The 19,614-nt window shown below is 36.0% G+C and overlaps 1 protein-coding gene and 2 long non-coding RNA genes across 3 annotated transcripts; all 3 read right to left on the bottom strand.

Annotated features, from left to right (window-relative positions):
- Nucleotides 1–9,911: 9,911 nt before the first annotated feature.
- Nucleotides 9,912–10,428, bottom strand: LOC145805998 (exocyst complex component SEC8-like). The gene is made up of 2 exons (XM_082901607.1): nt 10,241–10,428; nt 9,912–10,158 (listed from the first exon to the last, which is right to left on the bottom strand). Exons 1-2 carry the CDS (start codon nt 10,317–10,319, stop codon nt 9,950–9,952), a joined length of 288 nt encoding a protein of 95 aa, XP_082757733.1. The 5' UTR covers nt 10,320–10,428; the 3' UTR covers nt 9,912–9,949.
- A 79-nt stretch (nt 10,429–10,507) lies between these two features.
- Nucleotides 10,508–12,091, bottom strand: LOC114292288 (uncharacterized). Its single transcript, XR_014348399.1, has 4 exons — nt 11,951–12,091; nt 11,509–11,791; nt 11,341–11,407; nt 10,508–10,657 (listed from the first exon to the last, which is right to left on the bottom strand). It is a non-coding gene; the product is annotated as an uncharacterized LOC114292288 (long non-coding RNA).
- Nucleotides 12,092–12,274: 183 nt separating this feature from the next.
- On the bottom strand, nt 12,275–15,033 carry LOC145805997 (uncharacterized). Its single transcript, XR_014348398.1, has 3 exons — nt 14,058–15,033; nt 13,767–13,808; nt 12,275–13,180 (listed from the first exon to the last, which is right to left on the bottom strand). It is a non-coding gene; the product is annotated as an uncharacterized LOC145805997 (long non-coding RNA).
- Nucleotides 15,034–19,614: the final 4,581 nt, after the last annotated feature.

Raw genomic sequence — 19,614 nt, 5'->3', positions numbered from 1 at the left:
TAAATATTTTGAAGTTCACAATAAATATTTTGAAGTTCACCATAAATTTATGCCAAAAAAAAAAAAAAAATCACCACATAAGAAAGCTATTTTATAAGCAATAAAGTAATACACACATATGCATTAACCAAAATTTTTGAAATGCAACATATTCAATTATACTCCCTTAAAAAGGTGGAAAAAAAAACAGGAACATAAACTCTCTTGCCATATTACACATAAATGTTAAAATGCCAAGTCTTTTTAGAATGGTACAATTTTTTTTTTTTTACATTTGAATGGTACAATTTTTTTTTTTATAACAAAATATTAAATACTTGTGTTAAGTTAAATATTTGTAAGTTTAATACATTTTTTTTTTAATGAACACAACTAAAGTAATACACACATATATACATTGACCAAAATTTTTTGAAATACAACATAGAATACTATACTCCCTTAAAATGGTGCCAAAAAAAAAAAACATAAACTCTCTTGCCATAGTCTTTCAAATTTTTCAAAATTTTCAAAATTTTCAAATTTATTAAAATGCCAAGTTTTTCAAATTTATTAAAATGCCAAATCTTTCAAATTTTTCTTTTAATTAGGAACTCTAGATATTAAAAAGAAAATATATGCAAAAAATAGTCTCTTTCTTTTTATAATCACAACAAATATACTACATTTGAATGGTACAAATTTCTGCTTAATAGTTCAAATAATTGACAGTAATTCTTTGATGAAAAAATAATTTCTGCTTAATGTTTTTTTTTATTAAAAAAATTGGCAATAATTCTGATTAAAATTTGACAGAAATTTGGTGATGAGAGACATTTCCTCAATGTTTCATAGGTCTGAGAGAAATTTGGTTCACAATAATTCTGCTCAATGTTTAATCAAAATTGACAGAAGGCACGATGTAAATAATTTTAAGATTAAAATGCAGTTATATAAAATATTTTTATTTTTTTTTTCTTAAATAACTTGTAACATTTTTGCTTGTATTACATGCTCTACAAAACTCAAATAAAATAACAACTCTCCCTAATGTTAATGCAAATTAAGAAATAAACATATAAGATTTATAATGTTCACCAATATTGCAAATCAAAATATAAGAGCAAGTAAAAAAAAAATTGTAAACACTGACAGAAACTAAAGTTATTGTATACTAAATATATATACTAAAGCACATCAGTATAATGTAGGCATTCAACTCATCTTGGTAATGAAAAAAAGAAAAGAAGCAGAAATATGTGATATTCTACCGAATTGCTATCAAAATGCTAGCACATATTGTGTCTATGATACGAAGAACCCTTTTATTTACTCTCCATTTGATACTGTCAAGTGTATTAAGGGCCTGAAATGCAGAAAAATTTGTAGAGTAATTCCAATTTCAAGTGTAAACATGACAAATTGGTTAGACCAACTCCCTGAAGCTATTTGAAATGAAAATCATCCAAAAGCACACAACGCCTCAGAACTAAATACTGTCAAGAAAATGTAAATAAATTAAAACCCATTCAAATTCAAAACCTTTTAAAAAATTAAATCCATTTAAGAAACATAATGTTAAGATTAAATTGGATAAATTACATTTTAATCTAGATTATAAATTACATTAAACTGGATAAATCTATTATTGCAGATTAATCTATTATTGCAGATTAATCTATCTATTATTGTAAAACATTTACAAATGATAATATTAATTTTTTTTAAAATAAATCGTAAACTAAAAGCAAATTGAATAATTTAATTCCCAATGGAAGCCAAATAACATATTAAAGAAGTAGGATACCTTTAAAGGTTTAGCCAATTTTCTATGAACAACAGCTGATTAAAAAAAAAATAAATCAAATAGATCTTTGTGTAAGATCTATGTGTAAAATCAAATAGAGAGAGGAGCACTAAAGATCTTTGCAATTTTCTTATTTGTATAATCAATTTTACTCCCCAAAATTACTATGTGAGAGAAAGATTTCAGTCAACACTATTACAATGAGCACACAACAGGTTCTAATTTCTTATTTGAAGTCCTTTGCTGTTCCAATTCTACGTGCACTGAACATATAAAGCTGATCAAGAAGGCTTATTCTTTCCAATTTTGGCTACTTGTATTTCAAGCATCTCCTTAAATATAGCTAGCTATGAGACCTAGGATGGTTTTGAGTGGATGTTTTTTTTTCCCCTCCATTTTAGCATTGGATACTATCATGAGCTAAATTTATATTAAAGAACTGGTAGTTTTGGGTCCAAAATATAAAAATACCATATGGAGGTGGAGTCTGATCATAGAAAGGGAAAACATTATGGAGTAAACAAACAAATCAAATTAAGTAAACAAACAAATCAAATTTTTTAAAACTGAATTTATGCACAATTTGTATACAGAATCTTTTTATATAATACACCTAATATTTTCTTAGTTGATGATTCAAATTATTATTATTATTATTATTATTATTATTATTATTATTATTATTATTATTATTATTATTACTTACAGTGCTTTTTGAAGAAAATGAGAATCAAGAATTCTTATTCTATAGTTTGTCTATAAACTGAATTCAATGCTTTTCCACGCCAATTTTCTAGTGTATTTAGGACATGAAAATGTAGTCTGATAAGGGGAGGGGAAAATGTAATCTCTATTACACCCTTTGTTACTTGTCACTAAGTAGATTGATGGTGGAAGGAAATGAAGTTTGTTCAAAGTGGGATGATAAAGTAGGAGCTTGAAATGTAGATTTAATGAATTTGGATCCATACCTGTTATATTAGCAACCTATATATATGTTTGCATATAAAATTTACTAAAATTAAAAACCGAAGATAAAAATGGGAGCCAAACAGGGGTAGTTAATATCAATATGCTTCAAGAATTATATAGAAGCTTAGCTTCAAGGATTATATACTGTCTTATACCAGTATAGAGAACTAATTATAGAAGTATAGTGGTCTGTTGAATATTTTCTAAACTAACCGAGCAGGATGTCGAGCAGCCGGAGTGAACAATGGTAAGAGTGGCCAGAGTGATCCACAGGAGCTCTGATGAAGGCAAAAGCTGAGAAAGAAAAAAAAAATTCAAGAAGAAGTTAATAATACTTTTCCATATATCTATAGATTGGTCTGTGCAGAAGTTAAAAAATTCAAGAAGAAGTTTAGCTTATTTTATGTTTGAATTCAAGTAAAAGAAAAGAAAAGAAAAGAAATTCTGCTGGAAAGAAATTCTACAATATTCAAGTTAACTGCTGGAAAGAAATAATATTGAGATACATTTTTGCAGCCTATTAATATTATAGATTTGAAATCTGTTAATATCAATAATGAAGGCTGCAAAAGAAATTCAAGTTAACACCATAAGAAATCTGCTGGAAATCTGCTAAAGTCTTGATAATGAAAACAGATATTAAAAATCTAATGCATTTCATACTTCACATTCCTTCTATTTAATAGATTTGTACACCATACTTTTGCTAGAAAGGAGTTTATTGTGGTAGCAAAATTTTAAGGTCTTAATCCAGACCTTGAACTGCAAAACTACATTCTATTCAATTGGAAATTTACTCACAGAACCAGCAGTATTTAAAAAAGCTCATCAAGCTCATCAAGACAGTTTTCTTACCAATCAACAAAAGAACATAAAAAAGCTCATAAAAAAGCTCAACAGCACATGTAAAGTACCACCTGGCCCCCTGGCCCAAGAATGCAAGGAGTTTTGGGCACAACTGGCACTGCCAGGTGATTTTTGTAAAGTACCACCTGGCCACCATAAGTGTTTTGATTAATTTTTAATTTGATTCATTAAACCCAGAATTTCATCATAATGAAGTACTTAAAATTTAATCATTTTTTTTTTTTTTTTTTGTAGTTGAAGCGACATACTGCTCACAAAACAACATAAGAAAGTTAGGAAGAATTAGGATTCCTTAATGTTGCTTCTAGTCCAAAAGCTATAGGAGAGGAAAGGAAAGGAAGAAATAAGCTATAAGTGGCTATCAGTTCAAGTATGAAACACATTAGCTGAGTGAACAAACTGCTAAAGGAGTTTATTGTGGTGTTTGCAGATTTCATCACAGCCAATAAGCATACACCATAAAATCAATAACTCCAACCAAGTACGGCTATTTCATGCCATCACAGCATAAAATCAAAATAAAATCTGCAATAAGCAATAAGCATTCAAGATGTAAACTGAAGGAAAGAAAATGTATGCTTTGTTTTTATGCCATCACACCATAAAATCTTCAAGATGGCAACATTCAAGATTTTAAGCAATAATCTTCAAAGAAAATGTATAACTCAATAAGCATAAGCATCACAGCCTAAAATCTTAATAAGCATAAGCATAACTCAATAAGCATAAAATCTTATTTTAACCATTGAAGACAATTTTAAACCGTATAAAATCTTCAAGATGGCAGCATTCAAGATTTTAAGCAATAATGTGCACACACCATAACACCATAAAATCTGCAAAAATGTGTAAACCGTATAACTCAATAAGCATTCAAGATGGCAGACACCATAATAAAATAAAATCTGCACACACCATACACACTAAAATCTGCACACACTAAAATCTGCACACACCATAATAAAATAAAATCTGCACATAATAAAATCTACACACAATAATAAAATCTGCACATAATAAAATCTGCACACAATAGAATCTGCACATAATAAAATCTGCACATAATAAAAACACAAAAAAAAAACAGCAGATTTTATTAAACACAAAAACACAAAAACAGAGCAAGATGAACAGCAGCCAAAGTGATTAATCTGCACACACCATATAAAATCTGATTAATATGGTGAACAGCAGCAGATGAACAGCAGATTTTAATCTGCACACACCATAATAACACAAAAACAGAGAAAGATGAACAGCAGCAGATTTATTTCTCTATCTCTCTATTCCTCTCCTGTTTATTAATCTGCACACACCATATAACTAAAAAACACAAAAACAGAGCAAGGAAGACAGATGGCAGACACAGGGTGTGGGGGAGACAGAGAGTAGACACAGACAAATCATCCATCCATATACACTTAGGAACTGTGTTGGGCTTGATCTGAATCTCACATACAGATAAGAACAACACTTTGATGACTACAGAATTTGATGAGTTATTAACACTTTGATGCCTTAAACTCTGCCTTTCAATAGATAACAAAAAACAGGAAAAAAAACAGCAGCCAAAGTGATTAACACAAAATAAACAGGAGTTATTAAATAAACAGTTGCCAATAAGCAAGATGAACTAACCCAGCCGGAGTGATGAACTAACCCAGTGCCAAAGTGATGAACTAACCCAGCAGCTGAAGTGATGTTGAGCCGGAGTGAACAACGGCGAGAGTGGAACGGTGTAAGCTCTGATGAAGGCTCTGATGAAGACTGTGATGAAGGCTGTGATGAAGGCTGTGATGAAGGCAAAAGCTGAGATTTTAAAAAAAATCAAGAAGAAGAACGGAGAGGAATAGAGAGATAGAGAGGGTAGGCAGAGAAATAGAGAGGGAAGGTGGGTAGACAGAGGGTAGATAGGGAGGCAAATCAGGAAGACAGAGGTTAGATACAGAGGTTAGATACTGAGAGAGAAGAGTGGAGAAACAGGCATGTTGGGCGGGAAACAGAAATGTGGAGAGACAGATATTACAATTGATCCTCAGCCATTGGATAGATATTACAATTGATCTCAGCCATGGGATCAAAATGTATCTCACATACATTTGAAGACATTTTCAAAATCCCTCTTGCCTTATTATATAGACTAGCGTATGCCCGTGCCTAAAGGCACGGTGTAAATAATATTAAGATTAAAATGCAGTTATAAAAATATATTTAACAGACTGTACTCTACAATTCCAAACAAATCAAATATAAAAAAATTAAAATATCAAATAATGCACACCAGCCAGTGCTCTGCAATTTAAAAGATATTAAAACTTAAATGCACACCAGTTAGTGCTACTGCTGCTAATCAAATTATAACTACATAAGAACCAAGTTTGACTGACAAAAAATAAAAATAAATAAATAAAATAAAATCCCAATCAACAAATCCAATTGTATAATTGCATTGTGTCATGATTTAGAACCAAGTTTGACTCAAAGGCAACACCGCACCTCATTACCAAACTCTGGATACTAATCTTAAAATGCAAGCTCCCATAGAGAGAGTGAGAATATTTTACAAACATCAGGGGCATATTTATAATTTACCTTTTTTTAAGATTTTGTGAAAATTTGAGAATGGAGATTTAGAGGGCTGTGATCCATCACATTCTTACAATATATTGGCATAGTTTTTAAATTTCTTTTGTCTGGAAACTGGCCAATAACAATAGACGAAAAGATAATCAAGTAGTTTACCATTAAATCTAGGATTACATCTCTTTTTAAGACAGGTCCCTAGGTAAAATGCAATGGTTCACGAAAATTTATCTTGAATATTATTCTAAAAGTGAGCGTGTGATGTAAATTTAAAGTTGATGGAATGTAGATCACACACACTCAAAATAGATGTAGACTATTGATTTTTTTTTTTTTTCTATGTGATTTTCTAAAGTAAATCTTCTGGATTTGTAGCATTACTATATATGAAAGACATTTTTTTTTTTAAAGCGGGCCTCATCAACGAATTTTATAAAATTTTATTTCATTAATGCATGTTTTATGCTCTTTTCTGTGTTTGCAACAGAATGGGATGAAAATCAACAACTATATGGGTGAGTTTAGTATTGTCTTTTACTTTGGAAAACAGAAAATAGAAGTTGACTCAGAAAATTTGCTTGCCAACTGTTTTTGAAAATTGAAGTTTTTTGAAAAAAGCTTAGTTGAATTGTTTTCACAAAAGAATGAAAACAATTGGTGTTTTTGAACTACTCATTGTTTTTGTTTCTAAAAACTTGAAAAACAGAAACAACACCCAAAATGACGACCATAATTATGGCTATCTAAAGTGATTCAAATTGATTTTTTTTTCTTCTTCTTAATCAATCCACCCAAAAAAAAAAAAAAAAATACAAATACAAAAACAAAAACAAAAGAAAAGAAAAGTTGCTTACTCAATTGGCAATAAAGAAGGGGAATTTTGTCCAAACTAAAATCTAACAGTTATCAACACATGCATCTTCCCAAAGCATCAAAATAATTTTGGAATTAATTCCCTTTGGTTTTGTTTTCAAATTTTGTTTTAAAAAAAATGATCTGAAAACTTTGTTTGGCAATTTCTAAAAACACCCGTCTTTTAGAAAAACACTTTCAAAAACTTTTCTAAATTTTCAACAACTGTTTTCAAACAAAAACGAAAACGATGAGTGTTTCTGAACTCCTCATTATTTTTGTTTTTGAAAAAACAAAAAATTTGAAAACCATACCTCAGCTTGAAGTTTCTAGTTCTGAGATTGGAGAGTATCATTATCAGCCTTGATAGCATCAAACTGTCTCTTAAGAACATTATAGTCTTTCTGTAACTGCTTCGTCTTCCACCTAGCCCTCCTGTTCTGAAACCATATAGCTATTTGTCTTGGTTGCAGCCCAAGAGCCCTTGCCAGCTGCATTTTCAAGAGAGGGGGAAGAAAAAAAAAAAAAAAGGAGCCTCAAAGATACAAAGAAGGAAATTACAGAGAAAAGAATGCCAAAAAGGTATGCATACAACATAAAAGAAAAACAAAGTTTTAGTTTCCTGCCTCTTTTCTTTGGAAGGAGCCTTGTTTGCAAGTCTAGCTGTTTGTACAGCAGCATCTGCAGATGCAGTGTAACACCCTCAAAATAAACCCTTAATAGCCATAACATTAACATGCATTTATAAAAGAAAACGAATCATTTGAGTTAGTCATCAGAGTATTCTTATTGACAGACATTACTTGTAACATCCTGCAACATCAAAATAAATGCCCTAAGGGCTTACATCTTTCCAAGCTAACACTTGGACACAAAAAGGATGAGTACTAACTCATTTACAAGTTAAGCCCTAGGCTTGAATGTTTACATGAAATCCCAAAAATAACAAAATAAAACATATAACTAAAGACAAGTCTTCAAAATCCCAAACATCAAATCCTTCCAGGCTAAGTCCGTGGAGGTAGCTTATCACCTGAACCTGAAAATGATGTTCCCATAAAGGGTGAGCCACAGCCCAGTAGAAAAATACTAAACCAAATATAAGCATTGAATAAAGCTATAGCATTCAATAGATGGTTAATCAAGATAATCAATTTTATTATTAAACAGTCTCATGACACTAATGTCTAAGACACATTTCACTTTCCATTATTATCAACATGGCTCAGAACCTGGCCAAACTTACAACCGTGAATTATATATCATAATCACATTACTTCCAATATCAACAAAACAAATGAGACTCATGCTCATATCAAAACACTTCATACTTCCCATTTGATACACATTTTAGTGCTGTATCAATAATCATGTAAAAACACTTCAATATAATAAGCACACATAAAAATGGTGCTAATGGAGTCCATCCCCTATCTCCTCCCAAACAAAAAAATCCGGTTTAGAGGTCCATCCCCTATCTTCCCCTAAACCGTGGAGTACATCCCCTATCTCCTCCCACACAATATGCAAATGCAATGCTCAACCAATACACGTATTTTCAGTATTAATTCAATAGTCAAATTAATGACTTAACCAATGTGATTAGTTCCAGTTATTCCTAATCCACATGCAATGTCTACAACAATCACGACTATCCTCCACCGATAGCCCAAAACAGTTATTTCTAGACTGGAAATAAATATATCAACAATTTAATAGGTGAGTGATTTAAATCATCCAACTACACCATTTAATCTATGAATTCATCAATTTCATGAATTTAACCAAATTCCCCAATTCCCTTAAATTAATTTTACAAATTAATTAATTAATACAACTAGGGTTTTTCCCAAAATTATCTAAGTGACCTCAACATCTTAAAATACCAAAACTTAGAACAAAGCTTATAGAATAGAGTAGGAAATCCCTACCTTGAAGATCACAACTAAAATAGAGAAGATGGAGATGATGACCCAAAATCCAAAGTGCTCCAAATCCTCTCTTTTTCAGATTAAAAGAAAGATCTCGTGAAGCTCTACCTTTCTTCCAAAGGAACTAGGGTAGAAGACCACAAGGAATAGATCAAATCTTAGAGAGAAGGTGAGAGTAGAGAGAGAAACTCTCAAATGGCGGTTTTTAAAGGTTAAGAAAGAAAAGGTAGGTCAAAAAGTGATCCAAAAAGTGAAATCACGGACTGATATAATCGACTCTACGCTCGAGCGTAGAAATCCCCGCTCGAGCGTAAGACACAGAATCATGCTCGAGCGTGAAGAAAGTCGCTCGAGCGTCGATTGCATCCTTCCAGAAGTTTTGCAGGCGCTGGCACCCGCTCGAGCGTCAAACTCCCCGCTCGAGCGGAGGAGCAAAAACAAGGGATCACGCTCGAGCGTAAAAACTACCGTTCGAGCTGAAGAACTGCAGAGCAAAAATACTGGGAGATGAAAAATCACGCTCGAGCGTCAAAATTCCTGCTCGAGCGGAGAAGCAACAACGAAGGGACCGCTCGAGCGTTAAAACTTACGCTCGAGCGTGAAGACCAAAAACTGGGCATCACCTATTGGCATCTAAAATCAACCAACCTGTAACAGACCCGCCCAACACAACCTATAATTCAAATACTAAGAGATTAAAGGACAACAACAACCAATAAGTAATGACAGGATCCACGGAACCTAAGTCCGGATACAATAATTTAAAGAGAAAAGACCGAGGTCGCTATATGCAGCTTCAAGAGTTGCCTGCAGAATCTCACATATAAGCTGTTGGCATTCACTCTGTTATACAAAATTAGAAAAATATAGACTCAATGAGAACTAAATCTATGAACCAATATTTTTAATTAAATGGACAATGTTGAAATTCAGAAAATGAAATTTTTTCAATTGGTCGCTAGATTAGCACCAGAAAGCTAATGACAAATACAATGGCAGACACTACCTGCAAAACTGTCAATGAAAAGCCGATACTGTAGCCTCCAGTATCATGAGATGCATCAGAATCAGGGTTCCAATTTATCTCTGCCATTGACTTTGGTGTGTTCATGTCACTTTGTTGTGAGGATTTTGATTCTAGAAGCTCTCCAACAATAACATGTTTCTCTGAACATTTATATGGTCAAACTTAAATTCAACAAAAGGGAAAAGAATACCCAAAACTAAGTATTACATAATTATATCTCACCGAATATCCGAACAACAGCATCCAAAATCGAATTAAGAAGTTCCTTTGCTACAGCCTGTGCTGTTCCAATGGGAGCCATCACAGGTGAGACAGGGCTGACAGCTAATAGCGTTCCAGCCAATGATATTCCATTCTGTCGCTCTCCAAATAGTAGCTCTGTGAGACACTCATATAACTCAACAAATCAAATTATGTTGCTCTCCAAATTGTAGCTCTGTGAGACACTCATATTCTGTCGCTCTCCAATAGCGTTCCAGTATCCAATGATATTCCAGCCAATTGGCAACTGGTAGCTCTCCAAATGCCCTTTCAAATAATGCGGCCTGACCAATGCCAGCCCTTCAGCAACTAAAGTGCTCTGCATAACCTTTGATCTTGCCAGTGATAATGTCGTGAATTGTGGGACGCAATCTTTGGCTGTTACAAAGGAAAATCAAGGACGTAAAAAGATCATCCTGAAATACAAATCAGATACAAACTTATATTAAGAACACTATAAAAATACATGTGAGACACTCATATATAACTCAACAAATCAAGAATATAATACAAAGAAAATTACACATGCAAACTATATTCACAATGGTAGCCAAATCATGTTTTCTATGATTAGTGAAATATGCAACTCACTGCATGTCTGCCAGGGGGTGGGGATGAAGAAGTAAAAATTGCTTCAATATAAACCAAACGATTAAATACCTATTTGCCCCAATCTATCACAGAAGCTGAAATTGAATGACAAAAATAGGAGTTAAAAATATGTTCCACTGATTAAATACCTATTTACCCCAATCTACCACAGAAGCTGTGGGAGTTACACTTACGGATTCAAGAAATTCATTCACGATAGAGAGAGAGTTCGAGGTTTTAGTTATGTATTCAAACAATTAGTAGCAACTAACTTGCGCATTATTCAGGGGAGCAATAATTCAGAAATCATAAAATCAAGATTCCTTACTTTGATGAAGAATCAAGAAAAGTTCCACACATTTGATTTGAGGGAATAATAATTCAATAATCTTGCAACAATGATAATTTATAATAGAAACTCCAAACATAATGAAAAGAATGTTAACTGAACAATCAAAAGAGATCCACACCCAAAAGTGATTTCACTTTATTGCTCTGCAAATGCCCAACAAAATGCCACTCAATGTCCTCAGGAAGCTGTAAAATGTTCAACAATTTCAATATCAAGCATCTTCTTACTCCACACAATCTCAATTCCAAAACAAACTTCTAGAGAGAGAGAGAGAGAGAGAGAGAACCTGAGGTGCTTTTTCGATGATCTCTTGGACATAGTTCTCGCCGAAACAGCGATGACCAGAGTCGTAGACTTGGCGGATGAGAGAGATGGGCTTGGTTTTGCTCACTGCAACCACCCTCACATCATCGGCTATGCGGCCTGATCTCTCAGAAGCCTGGCGGACTCAGTGGAGCACCGCTCGCAGAGCCGTTGAGGCCGCACCCTTCACGGCGGTAGCAGCCATCATCACCATTCTTTTGATTTCTCTATCTTTTCTGGTGGTTCGGAGTCACTCTCCGATAAATCTATCAACAACAATCATACATCTCACTAAATCGATCACAAATGTGGAATCTCCTTCACCCGATAGAGAGAGAGTTCGAGAGCAGCGCCAAAGCATCGAACAGGGAAAAAGAAATCGAAACAGAGGGAGAGTGGAGAGATAGAAATCGAGGAAATCTTACCTTGCAAGCCGAGCGATGAGGGAGGGTTGTAAGGGGAGGAGTGAGCAGCGTCAGTATGAAGAGGGAAGAAGAAGATCAGAGAGGGCGAGAGAGGTAAAGAGGAAATGGGGAGAAGATGTGGCTGAGAATAGAGTGGGAGAGAGAGAGAGAGAGACGTGGGTAGGTGGAAGGCTGAGGGAGAGATGTTTAAGCGGGAATCACATTGTCCTTTATTATGATCTGTACCATTAATATATTCTTAGAACTGATCTTGGCCATTGGATCAAAATGTATCTCACATACATTTTGATACATTTTTCAAAAACCTTTGTGCCTTATTATATAGACTAGCGTATGCCCGTGCCTGAAGGCACGGTATAAATAATGTTAGGATCAAATTATAATTATAATTTATACAACTACACAATTGAGAAAACTCAATTTGATCAAACTTTATAGACTCACACATATATTCAAATATAAATCCATTGGTAGAAAAGAAATGATTATTAGATAGATAAATCCAATATAAATCCATTGGTATAAATCCATTCTTTTCTTATCAATGGGTGATCAAGGAAGCTTTTTCATTGGGTCCATTTGAGGAGGGTGATTTATAGAAAATTAAAGCAAAAAACATGAGGGGGGTGAGGTAAGGATCATTGAAAGAAAATTAAAAAATCATATACATCTATAAACAGTGGAGTAGAATTTTTTGCAGAGGGGGGTGAGGTAAAACTAAGGCAAGGGGTCGATTCTGACTGATTCGGTTTAATTTAGTCAAGATATATTCAAAAAAAAATACTTTTCACAGCATTGACTCAAAAAACTAAAAACAAAACTCATCATTTCAGTCAATCTAAGGTGATTATAGATTTTATAGCAAAATAAACATTGAAAGTAAGGTAAGGTGATTATAGATTTTATAGCAAAATAAACCTTGAAAGTAAGGTACGGGATTTTATTGAAAAAAAGAAAAAAAACAGATGGGCTACCAAAAAAAAAATAGGGGCATGTACATCATATTTAGGAGGGGCATATTGAAAGACATTTCAAAAATCGTACGATTAACATAATTTTCGAGTCATTGAAGGGACACATGTTAGATCCACCACTGTCTATAAACCCTCAAGAAAATTCACTAACGTATACATGTACCTCTGCTTTGGAGTCACTCTCTGCAGGTATTTGTTTTATGTCTCGAGCAATAGAAAAGAAGACCTGCTCCACATTGAGATTTGTTTTTGCACTCTGTTGGGAAGAGATTCAGTAGTATCAGCTCACAGCATCACCTCCGGGGTGAAATGTAAAAGAGATAAGATCTAGGGAATCTAGGGGCACTGGATATTTCCCAGGCCAATGCACACATGTTTAGCATATTAGCATGCCCATAGTAATAAATTCCATCAAAAGGGAAGGCAACCAAAAACACACTGAAGTAGTTCCACTGTGCCCGTGTGATCTAATAAAATTGTGCGAGCTAGCTAGAACTCACGTGCATTCTTGAATCACATATTCTACTACTGACTTACAGTCTCAAAAAAAGCTTTAGTTGGATTCAATTGACTGACTTTAGTTGGATTCAATTCTAAATGCACACATGTCTCACATGCAATGGAGAATTCAAAAATGTTGAGTCCCATAAATAACCACCAAGATTTTTCAGAACGGGCAACGTTTATCTTCATTCTAACAACACGGATACAAAAGAAAATGCATGCATAGATATATACACACATACAGAGGGGAATTTACCTGAGGGAGGAAAGAAGTGAATTGGGGTGGGGGGATAAGAGAAAAGCAAAAAAAAAGTTGGAGAAGAGCCCAATATACTAACCTGCCTCACGCTGAAACACCTCCTGCTTTTCATCATATACATCTGCAAAACAAAAGTTGAACCAAGGATCAAATTCATATATCCAAAGGCTTAGAATGGAAATATTTGAACAAAGCTGAAAGAAAGCAAAACTTCCTCGTCACACTAAATAAGGAACTTGGCAGCCAACACCTCATTTCATGAATGCCTATATTCAAATCAAATCACGTCATGCAATTTGACCCAAATAAGATAATGTGCTAAAATAGCATGTGCTATTTTAGCACATGACAAACAACTAAGTCACTTAACTGTAATCACCGTTCTCCATCAGCTTCATGGCATCTTCAGTCAGCTGGTCAAAGAGTTGTTTTGTTTTTGCGGGCATCTTTTCTTTTTTGTTATTTGAAGTTCCTTTCAGCCTTCTCAAAGCTCGTAAAACCTGTGGAGTGTAAAGTCAACCTCTAATGTGCAGTATAAAAATATAACAGAGAAAATAATGTTCAACAGCGATAACAGACCATTCAACCAAAATAGCAGTTGATATATGATAAATTTCAGATAGTTGGGACAGACAGTGATAATCATTCTGCACACTGAAGAATTTCAATTTCAAATATAAAGCAAGAATTTATATAGCATAAGTTGCTTGCAGGTAATTTTTATAGTTGTTTTACTTGCAATGATTTATATAGCATAAGTTGAAATCCTTTCATTTTTGCTGAAAATATTAGTATGCCAACCCATGAGGGTCAGTTCAAATGGTGAGTTGCCAAATTCCATTCAGTTCTTTATATATATATATATATATAAACACAAAAACACAAAAACAAAAACAAAAAGAAAAATTAATTAGTGCTCTCCTATTTTGACTTCACCAGAGCTTTTGAGTGTTTGATAATTGATTTTTTTAAGTGATGTTTTGATTTTTTATGAAAATAGTGGGAATAATTTGACAAATTGTAATAATTTTTTTGACTATTTTAGCTCTTTTCCGTTTGGGTGGTGTTTAATTCATTATAAACATGATATAAAAAAGAAAAGAAAAAAAGAGAAAATTGTAAGATAAATAAATCATCATTTGCTATTATAAATTAATACTCATTTCATAGAGGTTAACCATTCCATTCTATTTCATTTTCATTTTATTGAACCAAACGGTGCTTAAATCCTTTCAGATATCTAATAGAATGGCTTCAATGGATGTGCCATTGCATTGATAGAACTAACCAATTTCTTGGAATTAAGCTTCACAAAAACTACATAAAAAGACCAAGAATAACTGTCACATTCCTCAATAAATAAATAACTAAATAATAAAAAAAGTAACATTGTATTAATAGAATTGGAGGTAAAGAAAATATAGCGATCCCAGGTTTACCCTTGTTGTATAGTGATCCGGACATGTGTCCGTGGATGTTGGTAGTTGTTTATTATCTTGTTTACATCCTTTCTTACTTTGTATTTGAGTTATAGGATGTGTTGAGCGGGTTTGTTACAGGTTGGTTGAGTTTAGAAACCAAAACTAGTTGCCCAGATTTTTGGCCTGTACGCTCGAGCGGAGGTGTTGGCGCTCGAGCGTAGATTACATCCATCCAGTATCTTGTTGTGCAGTGTTGTGAGCTCGAGCGTAGGGTTGGGAGCTCGAGCGGAGGCCTGGTTCTGCAAAAGTGCTGGGCGAGTGCATTCTGCGCTCGAGCGGGAGGTTGGCCGCTCGAGCGGAAGTCTGTGAGTGGCCGCTCGAGCGGGGTGTTTTACGCTCGAGCGGAAGACTGGGTTTAAATCCCGAAATTGTGACTTTTCAAATCACTTTTTCACTTTCTCTTCTCTATCTTACTTTTCCAAAATCACCATTGTTGAGCCTCTCACTCTAGACTCTACCTTCTCTCTAGGTTTTGATCTAGTAGGAGTGATTTACTCACCTTTGGCCTTTACAAAAAGGTTGTTGATCGTCGAGGGCTTCATTTTAACCTGAAAATCTCGGGTTTTGGAGCACGTTGGGTTTTGTCGTCTTCTCCTTTGGGACTCCGAAATTGAGGTAGGGATAACCTACTCCTCTCTATGGGTTTTGTCTTTAAATTTTGGTATTTTGAGATGTTGGGCTTGGTTTGGTAATTTTGTGAAAGTTTGGGGCTTTTGTGTAATTTTACAAAAGTTGGGGTTTTATTCATAATAAACCTAGATGCATGTTTGGCATGAAAAGAATGGAATGATTGTTGGATCATTGATGAAAATGGGACCTAAGGGTTGAAATGTTAATTATGGGAATTGACCTAATTACATTGTTTAATTAATTGGGATAATTAATTAAGAAGAATGAAGAAATGAAATGTTGATTGAATATCCATTTGTGCATTTATTTTCTGTTTTAGAAATAACTGCTTTGGGCTATCGGTGGAGGATAGTCGAGATTGTTGTAGACAATGCATGATGATTAGGTAAACGGAAACTAATCAATGGAATGTGTCATGGAACTTGACGGTTGATAGAATACATTAATTGTGTGTATTGTGTGATTGTATATAGAACCAATGTGTTTATATACGTTATGTGTAGAGGAGGAGATAGGGGATGTACTCCGCGGTTTAGGGGAAGATAGGGGATGTACCTCTAAACCGGATAGGTATTGGGAGGAGATAGGGGATGAACTCCGTAGACAGAGCTCATATGCTTGTCTAGAGAAGTGAAGATAGAGCTCATATGCTTATCTTTGTGAAGTGTGGATATAGCTTGTATGCTTATCTGTGGATATTGTTGATATACATATCTGTTGAGAATGTGGGTATAGCTTTTATGCTTATCTGAATGTGAGATATAGTTTTTATACATATCTGTGGAAATGATGATAGAGCTAGCATGCTTATCTGTTGAAAAAGGGAAAATGAAAAGTAATTGGGACTTGTAAGTCGTTGACATAAATATGTAATTTATGTGATTGTATCGGTGTTGACCAACTATCAATTGCTAATGTTTTAGTCATTGTCCATGGTTGGTTTAGTGTATTTCTACTGGGCTGTGGCTCACCCTATATGGGAATATCATTTTCAGGTACAGGAAGCATGCCACCTCCAAGGACATAGCTTGGAAGGCTAGAGGCGGACATAGTGTAGTTGTTTTACTTTTGATGTATTACATGTAACTTCAAGCCAAGGGCTTAATGTGTAAACGAGTTAGTACTCTTTTGTTGAAACCAAGTGTTAACTTGGAAAGCTGTAAGCCCGTAGGGCATTTTGTTTTGATGTTAACATGTAATACTTATGTAATGAAACTCAATGAAATAAAGGAATGTGGTTAGTTTATATGTAAATGCTTGTCTTATTTTGAGGGCGTTACAACTTGGTATCAGAGCGTACCGGGTTCGAATACTTTGGGTACGTGGGAAGTGATTAGTATCACAATGGGTTTGCCTCGCTTGATAGAGACTTAAATGTGGTATCATATGTTATGTGCTTAAGTGATAACATGTTTATGTGACTATGTGTGTATGGGATTTAATTTCTGGGATATTGATTGGATCCTTGAGTTTCTGGGAGTCTTGTTGGAAAGGCACTTGATCAATGCTGTTTCTAACCGGAACTCTAGTAACGCCTCGGGACTATTATTATCCGGAAATGAAATTCGTAAGTGCTTATGTGTTTATGTGCTTATGTGGAGTGAATTACAGTTGTCCAGGCATTAGGACGTGAGTGTTTAGTTTCGGCACATTTATGAATGTGCTAACATTCTGTGTTGCCTTTATTAGGATGTCAGGACGAGGAAGAGGTGCTAGGCGTGGTAGACCTGCGAGGCAGGAAGTACCGTTACAGGGTGAGATTCCGGCAGTGCAGGAGGGAGTTGGGCAGGCCAATGTGGCCGAGCCAGTAGGTCAGCAGGCTATGGGTGCCTTGGCCAGAGAGATAGCAGGAGCTTTGGGTATTCTTAGAGCTGGGAATCAGGCAGCTGAGACAGGACCTTCCTTCTTGAAGAGGGAGTTCTTCCGGTGTAATCCGGACGAGTTTATCGGGGATCCTAAAGAGCCGCTTAAGGCAGATGAATGGCTCGAACAGACAACGAAGACGTTTGAGATGCTTGGCATTGAGGACGAAGCACTGAAAGTGACCTTGGCATCCTTCCAACTGAAGGGAGATGCGGGTCAATGGTGGAAGTACGAGAAAGCTCGTGTTGGTGGTACTTGGGAGGCGTTTGTGAATGCTTTTCAGGAGAGGTTTTTATCAGCAGCAGCTAGGGAGAAGCTGAGGGATCAGTTTAGCCGGCTTAATCAGCAGGGCTTGTCAGTGGCCGAGTTTGAGGCTACTTTTACCAGTCTGTCTAGGTTTGCACCTGAACTGGTGGCGTCTGAGGAACGCCGTTGCTATGAGTTTGAGCGGAAGTTGAGGCGGGGCCTCAAGTTGAGAATTGGTGGGTCTTATATTCGAGAGTATAGACACCTAGTGGACGCTGCAGCTCATATGGAGCTTATGGTGCAGGAGGAGGATGAGGGTCAGAGAGGCTCCAAGAGGAGCCAGGATAGTCAGAGTGATGGCAGGAGACAGAAGGGTTATAACCCTCAGCAGTCGCAGGGTGGTGTTGCTAGATCGACCTTCCCAGTGCCGAGTGCAGGCTCCGGGAGAGGTGGTCAGGGGGATTTCACCTGTTACAAGTGTGGCCAGTTGGGTCACAAGGTATCTGTTTGCCCGTAGAAGGGTGGGGGTCAGAAAGCGGCTTCTTCTTCAGCTAGACCGCAGAGTCAGAGTTTGGGCAGGGGGCAGCTCTTGACTTGTTATCAGTGTGGACAACCTGGGCACATGAAGAGGTTTTGCCCACAGTTGAGTGCCACTTCGGGAGCGTCTGGTTCTAGGCAGACGCAGGGTTTTCAGCCAGCTCAGTCTGTGCAGGCCTCGAGGGCCAATCCGGGAGCTTCGTCATCCCAGTCTGTGCAGCAGTCTTTTGCTCCGAGAGGTGAGCAGGTAGACCAGGGGCCTACGGGGCGCGTGTATGCTGTTACCGCGCAGGATTTAGTACCGGCTCCATCAGTAGTGAGAGGTACTTTTCTGTTTTGCAACTCAGTTGCTAATGTGTTGATAGACACGGGTGCATCTCATTCTTTTGTATCTGCTGCATTTGCATCTGTTTTGGAATTGGAGTTAGCACAGTTAGCATCTCCTATTTGTGTGGTATCGCCTTTGGGTGGTGAGTTGATTCTGAAACAGGGTGTTAGAGGATGTGATATAGAGGTCGCCGACTATAGGCTTCCTTTTCCGTTTGTTGTCATGCCCATGAAGGGTTTTGATGTTATTTTGGATATGGACTGGTTATCGTCATACCGGGCTGTTATTGATTGCTACCGCCAGAGGGTCACGTTATGTACCTTGAGCGGGGAGTGGTTCCATTTCTTGGGAGACCGGGTTGGTAGTGTTTTGCCACCGGGGTTTGATTCGCGAGGGCGAAGTGAGCTTAGTAGTCTACTTGCTAGCTTTGAGAGTGGTGAGCGTGGTGAGACCCAGCATGTATTACCGAGGGTGGTTTGTGAGTATTCGGATGTCTTTCCCGAAGATCTTGTTAGTTTGCCACCTCACCGAGAGATAGAGTTCTCTATTGATTTAGTGCCTGGTACGGCGCCGATTTCTATGGCACCTTACCGTTTTGCTCCAGCAGAGTTGGTTGAGTTGAAAGTTCAGCTCCAGGAATTGCTAGATAAGGGCTTTGTTCGCCCTAGTGTTTCACCGTGGGGAGCACCGGCACTCTTTGTTAAAAAGAAAGATGGTGCCTTGAGATTGTGTATAGACTACCGGAAGTTGAATCGGGCTACGGTTAAGAATAAGTACCCTATGCCCCGTATAGATGATTTGTTTGACCAGTTGAAGGGTTCCCGTTGTTTCTCTAAGATAGA

This window comes from Camellia sinensis, chromosome 13 (genome assembly GCF_055761805.1).
Source record: "Camellia sinensis isolate YWXY chromosome 13, ASM5576180v1, whole genome shotgun sequence".
NCBI classification, from domain to species: Eukaryota; Viridiplantae; Streptophyta; class Magnoliopsida; order Ericales; family Theaceae; genus Camellia; species Camellia sinensis.
Note: the sequence above shows the minus strand (reverse complement) of the source record. Positions and strands in the feature narration are given on the sequence as shown.